Below are 16046 nucleotides of genomic sequence, written 5' to 3'. Positions count from 1 at the left end.
TGCGACGCTGCAGCTGCTCTTGATGGGGGTGAGGGCTGAGGGAGGGGGAGGGAGAGGGAGGGGGGGGGTGGAGTAGAAGGACACAGCGTGGTCAGAAGCCCTGGCCGACAGACTCCAGAACAGAGAAAGAGAGGGAGATCGGCGTTGATGTACGCAGTGAAGGGATCGTGAGGAGGAGCGAGTGAATGAGGAGGGAGGCGGAGTGGATGATGACGACAACCGAAGGGAAACAGATAGGCAGAGGGCCGCAAGCCTGTTAGCTGGTTCGACGAGAGGCGGCGGGTGGGTAGACGGGGAGGGATGGTGTGTGCAAGTGAAAGGGCTCCACAGTGCCCCTCCCCCCCTCTCTCTCTCTCGCCCCGCCCACATTCCTCCTGCGTGTCGCTGATGTTGCCATGGCGTGCCGAGGCGGTGTTGGGAGAGCGAGCGGGAGAGGCCATCGTGTTTCGCCACCACCTCATGAGACGCCTGTGCCCAACAACCTCATCCTCGATGTTCTGCTGTGCGCCTCCACTTTTATGTATCCCACCTCGCGCGTGTTGGCGTTATTCTTGGAGAGCACCGACACGTGCAGCACAAGGAGCAGACAACCACAGCAGTAGCGGAGGAGCAAGAGCCAGAGTCCATTAACCGTCCTCATACACTACTCGACCCACCCACGCAGTCAAGCACAGCTGATCGCCATCCTTCTCTCTCTCCTGCCCCTTTCTCGCTTACAGATTGTCTCCGGAGACGATGGAGGCGAGAAAGGGATAGCGCAGCGCTGTCCCTACCCTTGCCGCACGCACCATACTCTCCGCTTTGGTCGGGTTGTGCACCACATGTGTCAGGAACACATCATGCGACCCCAGCAGCGTGTACACCAGAGCAGCGGTGGCAACATTGGGAGAGGAGGCCGAGGGCAGCACGGTCGCGCCACGCATGCCCTCTGTGACCTCTGTTGGGCTCACACCTTCAAGCTCCAACAGTGGTCGAAGCCGCAGGCGTGCGCCTCGCGGCTGAGGCTTTCGGGGGCCGAGGGCGACACCACATTGGACTGTAGTGGAGTGCCTCGGGCGGCGTCGTGCTTGAAAGACCCGGCGGTCATTGTATTCACCTGCCACCGCCACCGACATTGGCTCCGTCCGCCATCATTGCGGTCTTGGTGAGTCGCCCCTTCCATTTGCCAGTAAAACATCGGGCGGGGGTCGCCGTGGTGCGTGTGTACATAACGCTGGCGTCGCTGATGCCCCAGTGCCGCTGTCGAGGTAGCGGCCATTCGTGTGAGCTGCTGTGAGGCACCCAGGAAGGATGGGACCGCCACCACCACGGGGGACGGCGTCGGGTGCAGGTTGGTGTTTGCCGGCGGGTCTGCTCTACCAGCAGTGGTACTCACGTTTGTGGCGGTGGGGACAGTGGTTGACAGCGGTGGGTGAAGCGCGAGCGGCGGCTCTGAATGTGGGGAGCAGGTGCCAGCCGTATCCGCCGCCTCAGACACAGCGTGGAGAGAAAGCAGGTACTCCGCACTGCTCGACTTGGCGGCCTGCCGCAGCACCTCCTGCGTTGACGGTGTTTGCTGCGTGTAGTAGCGCTCGCCCAAGGAGGAGACGGCGTTTGTGGTCACAGCGATGGTCGGGGCCGACAACTGCGCGTGTGGAGAGGTCCACGCGGTCGGCAATGACGACCCCGATGACATGGAATCTGTGGTTGCAGTGACCTTCAGTAACCTCTCCTGGCTTGCAGGCAGGCTCGGTGCCGGCTGTAACTGAGGTCACCACGTTGCCACCGCCAGTGTGGTGCTCTACCACGACCGCGGCTGCGATCACCTCTGCAGAGTGCCCCACCAACTGCGCCTCCGTCTGCTCCGAGGCAAAGAGGAGCGTGGCCTCGTAGGCGCAGAGCAGCGGAGTCAGCCCGTGCGTATCGACAGCGTTGAGTTCTGCACTGAGTGTGCACAGCAGCCGCAGCGTGCTCTGCTGTCCGTGTTGGCCACGACAGCCAAGTTTCTCCTCGTAACTTGTGAAAGCCGGCGCGCGCTCGACAGGCTCAGCTGTGTAGGGACTGTGCATTGCTGTGGCGATGGTGGCCATGGTGGTGTGAAGAGAGCTATAGTAGCACAGCGCCGCTGACGAGTCCGCACAAAAGGGCAGGACGGAGATGAGCTGCCGGTGCGAGACTCGCACTTGGCGGCGTTGACGCCCGCAGAGGTGTGCAGGCCGCCCTTGTCGCCGCAAGAGCTATCTTTGCCGCTGAGGTTGTTCGTCGACACCGTTGTCGCGTCTACGGTGGCCAAGACAGCGGTGATTCTTGCCGACTCGTCATCCCCCTCTGCGCCCGACGCTTGTCCATCGTCCTGGACAGCCGCAGCCACCACCGCTAAGTTCCATGGAGAGCTGCGCGGTGGTGGTGGTGGTGGCGGTGGTAATTCTGCAAGCGCTCAGTTACGATCAGCAGCACCCTGCTGCAGGGCGCGACGGGCACTAGCGAAGATCATCTGTGCGCAGGCCTGGTCCACAGCCGCCAGGTTAGCGATGACCGTCTGGACGTCAGCGATGGAGTGGCGCAGCTTCGCCACCGCCGACACGAAGGCACCGGCGCGCTGTTGACAGAGGCGGCAAAGTTGCTCTACCCCTTCTGCCGGCCGGTGCAGCTCTCGGGATGCAACGGGCGCCTCAACGATGCGACTTCGAACGTCTTCGTGGCTGCTGCTGCTGCTGCTGCTGTGGACTTGATGCTGCTGCACCGTTGGTTTGTCCTTTCAGAGCTGCGCTGCACAACGGACTTGCGGACGCTTTTCACATCGACCCCATCACTCTCGCTACATGAAGCTGTGCTCCTCATGGTGGCAATCGACAGCGTCTCTACCACCGACCCCAGAAGAGGGCTCGCGCCTTCGCGCAACAGAGTATTGACGAGCCCAATGGATCCCGGCCTCACGGCCAGGCGCAGCGCCGTCAGCCCCTTGACGGCGTAAAGGTTGAGAGCGGTGAGATGGTAAGCGTCTTCTCAGGCGTAGCTTTTGTCGCCGTGCACATCAGCGCACTGCCCTGTCGCGGTGCTGACGTCGGCCCCGTTGTTGCTGCCTGCAGGGGCCCACAGGAGATGGCCCCCGCAGGCACTGCTGCTGCAGTTTCCTACACCACTGGCGCCGTCGCCGACACTTCTTCGCCTGCGCGACAGCCTTCACAGCAGTGGTTTCATCGACGGATATACCTAAAGGCGTGCCGAGCCCCCTGCACGGCTGCGCTCGGCGGCTCGTCCGTGATGTGCGCCGACTGGCAGACTTTGGTGCCGTAGAGCGCCGCGTAGTGCAGTGGCGCGTAGCCGGCCTTGCCCAGCACGTTGGGCTCAGCACCAATGCGGCTGAGAAAGATCGCTTCGTGCATGAAGCCGTGCATGGTTGCATAGTGCAAGGCACTGCACCCTTTGGCGTCCACCTGTTGTCCATACGTGCTGTCACCCTTGCGCCGCACGCAGTCTCGAAATCGCTCAAACGCTTCCGCGTCGTCGACCTGTGCACGCGCCGGCGAGGGGCCGAGGGAGGAGAGGCTTCCAGTGAAGGACACGCTTGACATCTCCTAAGTGGTGAGGTTTGGCTGCATTACCGACGCGCCATCGCCCTCAGCAGTGTCACTGCTACAGCGCGTCGCAGCGAGGCTGGGCACCACCGTTGCCAGGGCTCGCGAAAGCCACCCATCGTGCGTGGCCGACTGCTGATGAGTTTCTCATGCATTCCCGGCAGCGTCACCGCCGCTGCCGTCACACGGCTGAGGGAGTGGACAAAGGAGAGGCAGAGGTGACCGTCTCCACCCGAATCCACCGCACCGGGGGTGGTGGTGATAGCGATGCTCGTGCCAGTGCCGCTGTCTGCGAGATCATCCTGGGAGACTTCCGCACAATTGCGTGCGCCAGTCCTGTACGAGTGCGCACGTGTCCGACACCAGCGCGGCGCCGCGGAGGGGCTGTCGGAGAAGGAGTGTTGGGCCCCACAAAGAGGCCGCAACTTATGAGAGGAATGCCGCGCCGCTATGCACATCACAGCGTAGCGCCATTGTGCGTGGCACAACAGGGCAAAGCGGCTGAAGAACGCCGTGGCGGCGATGACGTGCAACAGGGGCTTGCCGAGGTAGTAAAGAAGCGCTCTTGTTGACTTAGCCGTTGGTGGATGCCGCACTGGTGGAGTTTCCGTCCATGGGCTCAAGAAAGCATCGAGCACCACCTGACCAAGCCGCTTACACACGTCCCACGGCCTCGACTGCGAGGAGGCGCCACATAGGGAGGCTGATCTTTCACCGCCTTCTGCATTGCCGCGGCGATGTCGCATCGACCCGGCACTCATGAGGTAGACGAGAAAGCCGCCATAGCACACGCAGTGCAGGCGGCGGAAGCGCACGAGGAAGTACGCACCGGCAAGACCAGCCAGGACGTAGCCAACGAGAGCGACAGGGCAACACGTGCACAGGATTTTATCATATGTTGCCCTCCCTCTCTCTGTGTAGCGGCGCTGGGCTTTAGGGACTGAACGAGAGAGAGCGCGAGCAGGCAAGAGCAAAGCGTGTGCCGCAGGGGGTGGGGGTGAAAGGAAACAAAGCGAGAGGAGAGACTCGCAACCGAGCAGATGATGGAGGGGGCGGCTGGTGGATAAAGAGAGAGGGAGAGAGGGCTCCTAAAGGCGGGATTGACTACCTCAAAGGAGAAGAAGGAGCGGGGAAGGGCCCACACCACAGACATCCCCCACCCGGCGCCCATGGCCACAAGCGCTGTCGACAGTAGCGAGACGGCGACGGTTTGTGGCCATGGGCGAAGGTGAGGAGGAGGAGGAGGAGGAGGACGAGGAGGGAGGGGGTCGGCTGCACCGAAGTTTATGCGGTGATGCAGCCGGCGAACAGCGAAGGAAATCGGCAGCTAACAGAGGAGAGGCGACGAGAAGACGACGAGAAACGTAATGTGGCGAAGAGGGAAAGAGGGAAGGAGGGGCGGGGAGAAGCCCACACCCGGTGCATAGATGGCACCTAAGGCGTTGACGATGAGGGAGAAGTGCTAGTGTGCGCGTGTGTCTGTGAGAGAGAGAGAGAGAGGGGGAGGGGGAGCCACGAGAGGGTCTACTCAGCACGGCTGCAGGTGTGTGTGTGTGTGTGTGTGTGGTGGTGGTGGTGGGAGGCAACAACACGGAAAAAAAAACTCCCAGGAGAGCCACAACACACGCACGCACACCCCAAAATAAACAAGCCCAGTGAGACCTGAGAAGAACAATGCTGGGCATCCACCGCAGCAGCAGCCGCTTGTCTTCTTTGTAAACGATGACGCAGCGAGAGCGTATCTCTCTCGCTGCCTCTCAGCGTCCTTCTCGCTTGTGGTCAGCGCTAAAACGAACACGCCGTCTTGGCGAGCCGAGGCGATGGGAGGGGGGGGGGGGCGGAGACGAGGGCAATACGATGGAGGAGTGGGGGGAAAGGAGAGGCCAAGACCAAGGAAGAGGCACACAGTGCGCGAGCAAGAAGAACGCATTGCGGCGTGCCTACACAAATGTGTACACCTCGGCGCCTGTGTGCGAATGAGTGCGTGCGTGCGTATGTTGTGGCTGTGTGGGAGTACCGCTTTTCTTTTCGACTTTAAGGATGCGTCACGGTGCAGTGAGTCTCGCTGGTGTGGGTGAGAGCTGCGTGAGGCGGGTTGGGTGTGGGCGTAATACATACGCGTTGTCGCTCTCTCTCTCTCTCGCTTGTCATGCGGGTGCCCTCCCACTGACCTGCCACCGGCGGCTCATCCACACCCACACCCACACACAGGCGTGTTGGAGAGAGGGGAGAGGGAGGCGAGCTGCCTGAGTTGCTGGAGGCAACGGCAGCCGTAAAACAAAGAGAGCGACACTACCTGCTCGAGCGACCGAAGAGCCGCTGATGTGCAGCACAGTGGGGAGGCAATACTGCTTATGGAGGTGGGCTTGATGAATGAGGTGAGGTGGGGTGGGCGCCTACGTGCGCGTTTGCAGTCGCACACAGCCGAGCCCCCATTTGTCGAAAGACGCCACCGACCCGGGGGAGGGGGTGGGGGAGCGAGCGAGCGAGGCTTGACGTCGTTGTAGCGGGCGAAGGGGGTAGCTGGAAAAACAAAAAGAGGGAGCCGCGAAGAAGCACATGGAAAGGTGTGTGCGTGGCTTCGAGTATTGGCAGCCCCTTTTCAGGCAAGGAGCTCGCCAGCACTGCAAGGGCAACGTGGACGCATAGCCGCACGAATAGGACGAAGCGATGCTGAAGCATTGCCAGCACGTTCGTTCCTCGATTTGTTGTCGTACGCCTCCTTGATGTGTTACGGCACAAGAGAGACGCCTGCGACACGGTTCACCGCCAACTGCCGCTTTTTTTTTTTGTTAAGTGGATGAGTGCGCCAGGGAGACGGGGAAGGGGGGAGGGGTGATGGACGACAGCGCTGCCATCATCCCAGCTGGTGCGGACACGCACGTCTACATGTAGACAACGCCACATTCACTCGAGCACTCGCCTTCTGTTAGCATATGACAGGGGACTAGGGGAGGAGGTCAGCCACTGTACGACCATACACGAACGCACTCGACCCGTTTTACTGTCTTGCGTGTGTGCGTGTGACAATCTTTCGCCTCTTCAGTCCTTCTCGCCGTCGCTGTCCGAGTCGCTCGAGGATGGTTTCGACGACGACGACGACGACAATGACGAAGCAGAGTCGTCTGAGTCCAGCCGATTGCGCAGCTCTTCTTCGAGTCGCTGTTTTTTCTTCAGCTTCTTCGCGACGCGGCGGTTGCGCTTCTTCGCCTGTGAGCTTTCGAGCTTCTTGACCTTCTCCTGATGCGCCTGACGACGCCGCAGCAGATCCGCTGCTGCGGCGGCCGCGGCGCGGAGGTGCTGCTGGCGCACCTCCTCACGCTCCTCTGCAATGCGCGTGATGGTGTTCGTCTTACCGCCTGCGCCTGCAATGGTGGACCGAAGTCGCGGCAGCGAGCGCATCGTCGCGATGCCGCGGATGTACGATTCATGCTCGCGCTGTAGCTGCACATCTCGAGCTGCTTTCTCCTCCGGCGTTAGCGGCGGTGGCGTCGCGCTGCCAACGTGGTTGTTGCCGCTGGAAGAAGAGCTCGGCATGTTTCACCGAGGGGTGAAGAAGTGGGGAACGGGGGGGGGTTGCCCTAGTACAGATATGAACACGTGAGAGGTGGCGTGCATGTGTGTACACGTGCGTGTGTGTGTGTGGGGGGGGGTGAAGGGTGCAGGCGGGTGAGTGCGTGAGAGGGAAGGGGGGAGGGCCGAAGAAGCCCAAGAGGAAACAGGGAGGTAAAACATGGGAGGGACCGTTTAACGAGCGGCGCGATGCCTCATGTTGTTCTTTTTTTCTGGTGCTTCTTCGGGTGCATGTGTCTGCTGATGCGGCTGGTGCGCTCTCCCTCTCTCTCTCAAGCTGCACGTGGTGCTCGTATCCACGAAAGTGTGCATCACAGCAAGAGCGCTGAGGGCGGAGAGCACATGACGAGGAGCGAGGCGAAGAGAGGAGGGAAAAAGCTCTGCTGGTTTCGATTTGTGCGGAGAAGAAAGAGGACCTACAGCGCTATATAGACGTCGTATGTGCGCTTGAGTTCGTGGGTGAGGGCACTGCTGGAGTACGTGGGTAGAGAGTGCCCATGCGCCCCGCACAGGCACCGCCCAAACTGAGAGGGAGAGACAGACAACCACACCGAGAAGGCAAGTGTTTGAGCAACGCAGCGCCATTAACCTCTCCTCACACACACACACACACCAGATGCGGCAGAGGTTTCAGCAACAGCTCAACCCATTCCCCACACCGCGCTACCGGCAGTGCGGCTGTGCCGTGTTCACACACCTTTCGCAGTTTTTCCCTCTCTGCGTACTGCTGGTGCCGTTATTCTGTTTCGCGCTGCTTCTTCAAGGCCACGAGGGAAGGCGGACGGCGCGCCGCACGTGGCGCATTCTTGTGTGCTCTGCTGCTCGCATTCTTGCGTGAAAGCGGGGGTGCAGTAATGACTGCAGATGATGCAACCCCAACACGAGTGGGCTTTCCTTTCGCGGTTTTCTGAGCCTGAGCAGCTGGAGGGGCGTCGACAGAGTTCACAGTAACCGTACGCAGCCGCGAAAGCGACGGGCCTGCAAGGGGGGTTGTCATGGTGGTGAATGGCGGAGCGGCGATGGGTGCCGCAGGATCCGCAGTGATGGTACGCGGAAGCGCGAATACATTCGCCGGTGAGGGGCTCGAAATCATCCTCGTGGTGGTTGTCACAACCACGTCCCCTCGCAGACGCTGACGTCCACGAACGCGATCGTCAGCTCGGTGTCGGCGCTGGACTGGCTGACCGTCACCGCTGCAGTCACCCTTTTCTTTCGTTGTCTGGTTATACACTGGCACACACGACGGCGCCGGCGAGTGTCGAGCACGCGCTGCGTCGCTGCTGTCGTCATTGCCGCCGTGGTTCTCGCGCTGTCGCTTAACACCAGCGTGGCGAGGCGACGGCTGCTGTTGCTGTTGTTGGAGCAGTTGGTCTGTGCGCAGCACTGACGCGTCATCTACCGCTGTTGCTGCGGCTACTGCCGCAAGTCTCTCGTCACTGCGACTGATGCTGAGGCACGCCAACTCTTCGCTTTTGCCCGAACGGTGTGATGAGGACGCGACTTCCCTCAGCTCTGTCGCGATGCCGCTGCCGTCAGTGCGCGACGCCACTGTTTCAACCCTAGTGGCTTCTGATCTCATCACCAACTTTTCGGAGTAGTTGTACGCTCTGGGTTCCTGTGGCTGAGGCGAGACGCTGTACGATGTCTCTGAGCCTCCGTACAACCGTGCCCGTCTTGCGCCGTTCCCATCCTGGCTGCCTTGGACGCTCCCGCCATCTTGAGAGAGCGGGACGTAGTGCCGAGGGCCGTCGCCTGGGCTGCACCGGTTTGTACTCGGGCTGCGACGCACATCGCTGCCGGCAAGCGTTGCGGTCCTCACTGCCTGCAGCGAGCGTAGCCGCTGCTGTTGCCGACGCAAAACACTATCGGCCTCGTCAGCCCACCGGAAGTCCATGCTGGAGACTGAGCGCCGTGCCGCCGTGACCTCGGGCAGAGAGAGCTGCTGATGTCGCTGCTGTGGGTCTTCACTATGCTTTGGTGACCAGAATGATTCGTGGTTCACATGGGGTGGTGAAGGCGAGGTCGAGGAGGGGGAGACAAGGACAGCGTTTGCCGTACGCGCCGCTCTTTCTCCATCGTTGCTCCCCGCCTTCGCTCCGCTTGATGGCCCACACACCGCATGGCCTTCATCATGGACACCTTGCGGCTCTGCGCCGCCGTCGGGCCGCGCGAGAGAAGGCGGCTGGCGCGGCACAGAAACCATGGACGCCGGCGTCCCCACACCCCTTTCCTCGCTCTCGTCATCGCCGCGAACACGCTCGTTCATTATTCTAACGGTGACAGATGCCACCAGGCCTCCATCACACCTGGCCCCGTTGTCTTCATCAGCTTCTGCAGAGCAAGGCTCATCCACAGGCAAATCCAGGGCTGTGGTGTCCCACGGCTCAGCGTCGTTTTCCTTCGCCGTAGCCGCCGCTGCCTCTCTTTTGTTGTTTGCGTGAGTCTCCCGCCGTGGCGAATCGCGCATCACGGCAGCGTCTGCTGCGTGGCCCCCAGCGCGGAGCTCGTCTGTGGCACCCGCACCGCTGTCCGCCAAATTAGTCAGAGAGGGGGCTGAGGAGGCAGGCGGTGGCGACTGCGATTCAGGCACTGAAGTGAGGTCGGAGTACTCCATGTCACCCCCTTCACTCGGCTGACGAGGACAACAGCGCTGCAGCTGAAGCCGCATCTGCTGCCGGCGCGGTGGACTGAGGACGAGTCCGTCAAGGTCCGTGACCGGGCTTATCGAGGTCGACACCTTGGTGGTAATCCTGTGGCGCGTCGGCGAGTCGAGCTGGCGTCTATCCTCTTCATTTCTCTTGAGGCTACACAGCAGCGCTGACACGGGGAGGGCGGGCCTTGTGCCCGCCAGCATCCCAATCTGCCCTGGCGATGGCGTCGGAAGCTTCGCATAGCTGCCCCCTACAGGACACGAGCGCCGTTGCTCAGGAGCTCCAGTTAATGGAGATGTGGTGAGGGACAGAAACCCTACATCGTCGTCTTCCTCTTCGCCGCCTCCTGTGTGTTTTGCGCCCTCTTCGTTGTCACGCCTGCACCCTTCTGTGCACGGGTCCGTGTCGTGCGAGCTGCGGTGGTGGCACTGGTGGTGAAGTCGACTGGGTGTGGTAGTGGTGGTGGCAATTTCCCATGCGCCGGGGGTCTGCGCTGACTCATCCTGTGGTGCGACTGTATGTGCTTGTTCATCATCAGCGGCGCCACGGCCCTCCTCGTCACCGCCCCTGAATGCGGAATGCCCCAACGGAGGACTGCAGACTCCATCGCCACCAGGACCGTCGCGCCTGTCTTCCTCGTCCGCTCTCATGGCGTCCACGGGCGTGGATCGCGTGTGCATGTGCTGCGCCGGGGCGGCCGATGCCGCTTCCACCAAACATGTGTCGTCACGGGGTTCGACCTCCACGTTCCCGTCGCCGCAATCATTGCTGTCGTCCCGCTCAAGGCTCATGGGGGCCGCCGTGGCTTTCTTAATTCTGTCCTCCACCGCAGCGGCGTCGGATGCAGGCACCGGCGACGCGGATGGGAACGAGATGACCGATGTAGAGGAGGGTAACACCCAGTCAGGCGGCGAGGCGGCGGGCATGGCACATCCTCGGCAGGGCAGCAACAAAACAGTGCCGCCGCCGCCGCCGCCATGGTCGACACCTCGGTTGCTGTCAGAGGGGCGCGGCACCGATGAGAGCAGAGAGGGCAGAGATGTCGACGCTGAGACAGTGTCAGGGTGAGATAGGGGTGTGACGGCTCTCCGCGGTATGGAGACCTGTCCGCCACCCACGCCACTGGCCGATTGAGCGTTGGTACAGGTCTGTGCCACGTGCTGCTGTGCCGGCTCCGCAGCCTTCGTTGAGTTCGCTAGCGACTCTTGGTGATGCTGCTCCTTCAGCTGCGGCGGCAGCTGGACTAGTGCAGCGGCGTCCGCCTTCCAACCTGGATGCACATCCAACGACGAGTCGGAGAAGGCGCATGGCGCGCGCAGTGCGGTCGGCACTGGCACCTGCTCCACCTCTGCGGAGGCGCCTTGCTCGGTGGGTTTGGCAGCGACGCTCGATGCGCCGTCGGGCATGCCCCCTTTCCGGGTCCGCTGCGGCTCTTCCTCCCTCTCATTTTGGCAGCTTTCATGGGGAGGCTTTGCCATCGCCGATGCAGTCGACGGCACCATCGGCACTGATGGAGCGGAGACGTCGGACTGGGCGGCGATTTCTCCGAAGAGCAACCCAGCCCACTGCAGATCATCGGCACAATACTGGCGGCTACGATCCTCGTTGTTCTCGCCGTTGCTCTTCGCGGAGAGGCGGAGGTACAAGAGGCGCTCTACAGTGAGGGGGACTCTAGCTGGCGCGTAGAGCTGCTCCCAGAGCGCGTACGTGCTCGCCTGTATCACGTGTTCTTCATCAGCGCGTGGTGCGCCGTAGCAGTGCATGTCGCTGGCATTGTGCTTGCCGTCCACGCGACCGCCGTCGTTGTTCACCTCGGCTTGCCCTGTCCGTGAAGGGGGCTTCGGTGAGGACACGGAAGAGAGCGGACAGAGACACCGCCGCTGCTGCTGTTGCTGCTGCATCGGTGCGGGGAGGAGGGGGGAGGAAAGAGGGAGAGAGCGAGACTGCCTGCTGCTGCTGCTGCTCTCTCTTTATCGGTGTCACCCAGGAGAGGAAAGAGAATTTTGCGCTTCTTCAAGTGTGTTCGAGCTCAACTGAGGGCGCACAGGCACATAACCGAGTGCACGACTAAGAGGGCGAATCAGCAAAGGTGAGGGTGGGAGCGAGGAAGGCAGAGCAGCATCAGCAGATGAACGGGGGGGGGTGGGGGGATGGGGAAGGGGGAAACAGCTGCAACACGATACGAAGGCCCTCGCATGCGTGATCAAAGCACCGTGTCGCCGTACGTGCGTGCGTCTAAGAGGTGGAGGTAAGCAAAGCGCGAAGGCAAAGGAAACCGTCTGCTGGAGTGAGGATGGAATGGAGGGGGGGGGAGGTAGAGGTGTGCTGAGTGTCCAGTGAGTCTGTCCGTTGTGTGAACAACTTGTTTTCTAGAGAGTGGGAGGCGAGTAGGGGGAAGGGGGTCGAGATGTGGAAGGTGTGGAAGAGGCCGTTGCGACTGTATGGCTCTACACACATCTACAGGAGTATGCGCGCACGTGTGTGAGCGGGTGGGGAGTAGGAGAGAGGGGCGCGAGAGTCTTACGAATGTGCGACGAACAATTCAGCTGCAAAGTAGCGCGAGAAACGAGGGATAAGTCGCGAAGGCGGTGGGCGGGCAGAGACGTCGAGTCGAAGGGAGGCACACCGGTGAGAGATGACAGAGTGGAGGGGGGTGACAGAGTGGAGCGGAGAAGAAGACGCAGCTGCAGCGGTCGCAGCGATGATGGTGCGCGCGCCTCTCAACGACATGAAGGGAGGAGGAAGTGTGTACAGTCACTGCCCGAAGGAGAACAACAACAGCAGGGGCCATCTCCCCACTTTTGCGGAGTGCAGGCTAGCCAGGCGCTCAGCTAACAGTGGCTGCTGCTTGCATCTGATTCTGCTTTGATTGCGTTGTTGTTGTCGTCGTCGTTGTGCGCGCTTGTGTATGTGCTTGCGTGCGGTATTAGGGGGACACCGTCTACTCGCAGTCGTTGCAGTCGCGTTGCGGTGGCAGTGCCCGCCTAGTGCTGTCATCGCTGCCAGAGGGTCGCTGGCCACGGGTGAAGAGCAAGCAAGCAAGCAACCCCACAAAGAACATGTGAAAACACAACCGCGCCGTCGCCCATGAGAGTTAGCGCTCCGTTCACCGGCGGATACGTCACATGTCCTGTCAAACCTACACACCAGAGGCTGTTCCTGTCGTCTTCCGTTCGTGACCAATCACCTCGAGCAAGGAACAACAGGGTGCCGCTATGCGTCATTGTGGCCAGCGCAGGAGACCTCAATGGGGTCTCGACCACCAAGGCAGCGAGCGCTGCACAGCTTGTGCCGCTGCTCTCAGTGCCCTGGACATTGAACCCACTGCAGGGGCTCTGTCTGGGCCTCTCCCTTGTGTCGACAAGGGCTGGCAAGCTGTAAGAGGTGATTTTCCCCTTGCGCGCCCGACAGTAGGTTCTATTCTCCCCTTCATGGAAGGCGAAGACACCTTCTCCAGCATCAGCTCCGGCGACGCTGCGCAGTCGAGTAGAGGTACTGTGACGGCATCTGCAGAACCTGCGCTGTAGGAGGTAGTGATGATGAATGTCGTTGGCGTTGCTGCTCCGCTTGCGCAGCTTCAGCATAAACCCTCACGTGACCGAGAAAAGGGTTTCTGGTGTAACTTACGCCTCTAGCGGTGGGCGGCGTGTTATCCATCTTGTGACGCGGTGCCGCATGCTTGCTTCAGTTTACCTCGGGTTTCCATGGGGGCGTTTCCTTCGAAGGAAACGCCTGCAGTCATTCACATTGCCGCGGGTCGTGTAGAGGGGCTCCGATCGAAGTCCGTGGGGGGGGGGTCGTTGCCCAAGGAGATGGCCAGCTGGCCTATTTCAGAGGGGCCGAGTTGGGTGAGCGCATCAGATTATCGGTGGTCGTCCTCCCAGTGAACGATAGACAGCAGAAAAAACAGCCGCACACTGGCTTGAAGGCCATGCCCATGAAAGAGCCCGTTGTGGTGGTGACCGCTGCAGGAGGGGGGTGGGTGGGTGGGCAAGGATACGCTGCAGGTCCACACACGCAGGTCCAGTGAAGTTGTAATGAGTAAAACGAGAGAGAGAGGGAGGGGGGGGGGGGGGGGAAGGAATCTACGCGGTGGGGGCATGAAGATTATAGTTGTAACAGAGCTGTTCAACTCAAACGTCTTCTCGCGAGGAAGGAAACCCAACGAAGAAGGAGCGCTGCCATCTTTTGAGGCGTGAGGCGCCCTTCCGCCAGCTTTCAGCCAAGAGAGTGAATCAAACTTTGCTGCTGAACTCGTCTTTCGGCCACAGGGCCTGAATTTGTGGCCATCGCAGGGCGGCTTCTCTCGTTGTATTCATTTTCCGCCCCTCCGGGAGTTTGCTGGCGTCGACCAACACCAGCAAGTGCCCCACAATCCAAGACAGACAGACAGACAGACAGACAGACAGAGAGAGAGAGAGAGAGAGAAGCGTAGAAGAGTCGAAGTGGCATACATCGGGGTATAGGAAACCAAACAACGAAACGAGGCAACCATTGTCAACCGACGTGTCTGAGCTTAGCCTGCTCCTAGCCGTGCTGCGACGCAGCCTTTTCCCTTTCGGCACGTAGGTGGGGCCGATGGGATGGGAGAAGTCGCCAACAACGACAACGACAACGACAAGAAGAAGAGATCAGAGACAGTAGCAGAGGAATAAAGCACCAAAACATAGACCTCATCAGTCATATGTGTGGTAGGTGAGGCAGTGGACCTACTGGGCTGCCCGATGTCGAGGTCCGCTGGTTGCCGCTGAGTTGTGTCGTGCGTGCTTTCAAGAAGATGGTCTGCATAACGTACAATGGTGAGTCAGACGGAGCACCCCGAGGCAAATGAGTACCAGGGTTAGGGAGACTGGGCGTCGACGCACTGGAAGCGGCAGCATGCTGGGAAGAAACGGTCGAGCTCTTCACAAGATTTTCACCTGGCGCATCGACCGTGGGTGCGAATGCACCTTGTTCACTTTTTTCCCCACTCTCCATACACGAAGCCTTTCCGTTGCTCAACCGTGCATTATTGATCTTGCGAGGTGCAGGGCGTGCTGAGCTTCGCCTACCCAGCACCTTCAGGCTGCCACCAAAGAAAGGACGTCCAACTTCACGCTCATGCCGGTTTATCCGCAGATGAGTGATGAGGCAACGCTGCGACAAGCACCAGAGCTCTACTTTTTCATTTACAAGACACTGCACTTTCAGGCTCCAGTCTGCTAGCCATTCCCGTACTGCCTCGCAGACCAACGCACACGGTGGCACACTCGTCTTGCTCTCGGTTGCAGCTACGCCTACCTGTGTGCTGCAGACTTGCGAGCTGACGGAGACACGCCCGGGAGCACAGAGAGCCGGCTCTGCAGAGGTGATGTGGCGCACGGAATTTCCCTCCTCAGCGCCTCTGAACAGAGCAACCCTTTTCCACATGTCCGCCACTTTCTCAGCTTCGGCAAGCTTTGACCGCAGCACTTGTGTATGTGTATCAAATATGCGCTCGATAGCGGTGTTCGCAAGTCGCTCATGATTGACGCGCAGCGACTGCATGCTCTCTGGGGTGGTCTTAACGTACGCCGGGCTCAGAAATGTAATTGCCTTTTCAAGAGCCTCATCTTTGTACACCAGGTATGTGAGTGCCTCGCCACTGTCCACAAATTTTGGGGTTGCAGTCGCTCTAAGGTCTCGCAGCAGCGCTATCGCTTGTTCTCTTTCATCGCTCATTTCTCTGTGCTGCTACGTATTAGAGGCGGAGAGGTGCCAATAGCTGACCAGCCAACGTGTGTTTCCGCAGCAACAACAAGAACAACGAATGGAGCCTAAATGATGATCGGGCGAGAAAGCGTTGGGGTGAGTAGAAGGGGGAAAAGCGAACAATGATGGCAGAGTCACTACATGAAGTTGAGCGTTATTTACGCAGAAAAGGGATCGCGACGTCCCTGCAAAGAATTGACGCGCTCCTCAGAGGCACGCTGGCTTTCTCCGCCAAGGCTTTATTGTAGGAGAACGCGGCGCGCCGGCCCGGGGCTTCGATGAGGCCCAGAATACGTTGACGGAAGCTGTGCTGGGTGTGGCCCCCCCCCCCCCCGATCACCGCTCACGGAGGCTTCACGCCTTCCTTAAAGATAACACGAGAGCTCATTTGAGAACACTAAGCCGAGGAGCTAACTAGCTACAACCGAAAAGGAAATCAGGCGAGGACGAACTGTGCTCCACTCGAGGCTCCGGAAAAGACAGAAACAAAGGAGGCACAACGTGCGGACGTCGTGACTTCGAAGCGCGCCCTTGC

General features: G+C 60.5%; 3 protein-coding genes and 1 pseudogene across 4 annotated transcripts; all 4 read right to left on the bottom strand.

Annotated features, from left to right (window-relative positions):
• Positions 1-1469: 1469 nt before the first annotated feature.
• LbrM_04_1310 lies at positions 1470-5497 on the bottom strand (annotated as a pseudogene). Its single transcript has one exon. A coding segment is annotated over exon 1 (4028 nt).
• Positions 5498-6599: 1102 nt separating this feature from the next.
• On the bottom strand, positions 6600-7094 carry LbrM_04_1300 (hypothetical protein, conserved; the record flags this gene model as incomplete). The annotated part of the gene is made up of 1 exon (XM_001561762.1): positions 6600-7094. The coding sequence occupies one exon, from the start codon at positions 7092-7094 to the stop codon at positions 6600-6602; it is 495 nt and encodes a 164-aa protein (XP_001561812.1).
• A 772-nt stretch (positions 7095-7866) lies between these two features.
• LbrM_04_1290 (hypothetical protein) lies at positions 7867-11682 on the bottom strand (the record flags this gene model as incomplete). Its single annotated transcript, XM_001561761.2, has 1 exon — positions 7867-11682. The coding sequence occupies one exon, from the start codon at positions 11680-11682 to the stop codon at positions 7867-7869; it is 3816 nt and encodes a 1271-aa protein (XP_001561811.2).
• A 2779-nt stretch (positions 11683-14461) lies between these two features.
• On the bottom strand, positions 14462-15481 carry LbrM_04_1280 (hypothetical protein; the record flags this gene model as incomplete). Its single annotated transcript, XM_001561760.1, has 1 exon — positions 14462-15481. One exon carries the CDS (start codon positions 15479-15481, stop codon positions 14462-14464), a length of 1020 nt encoding a protein of 339 aa, XP_001561810.1.
• Between the last annotated feature and the right edge of the window lie 565 nt (positions 15482-16046).

This window comes from Leishmania braziliensis, contig 83, assembly GCF_000002845.2.
Source record: "Leishmania braziliensis MHOM/BR/75/M2904 WGS CADA00000000 data, contig 83, whole genome shotgun sequence".
NCBI classification, from domain to species: domain Eukaryota; phylum Euglenozoa; class Kinetoplastea; order Trypanosomatida; family Trypanosomatidae; genus Leishmania; species Leishmania braziliensis.
The sequence above is the reverse complement of the archived record's forward strand: the minus strand, read 5'-3'. Positions and strand labels throughout refer to the sequence as shown.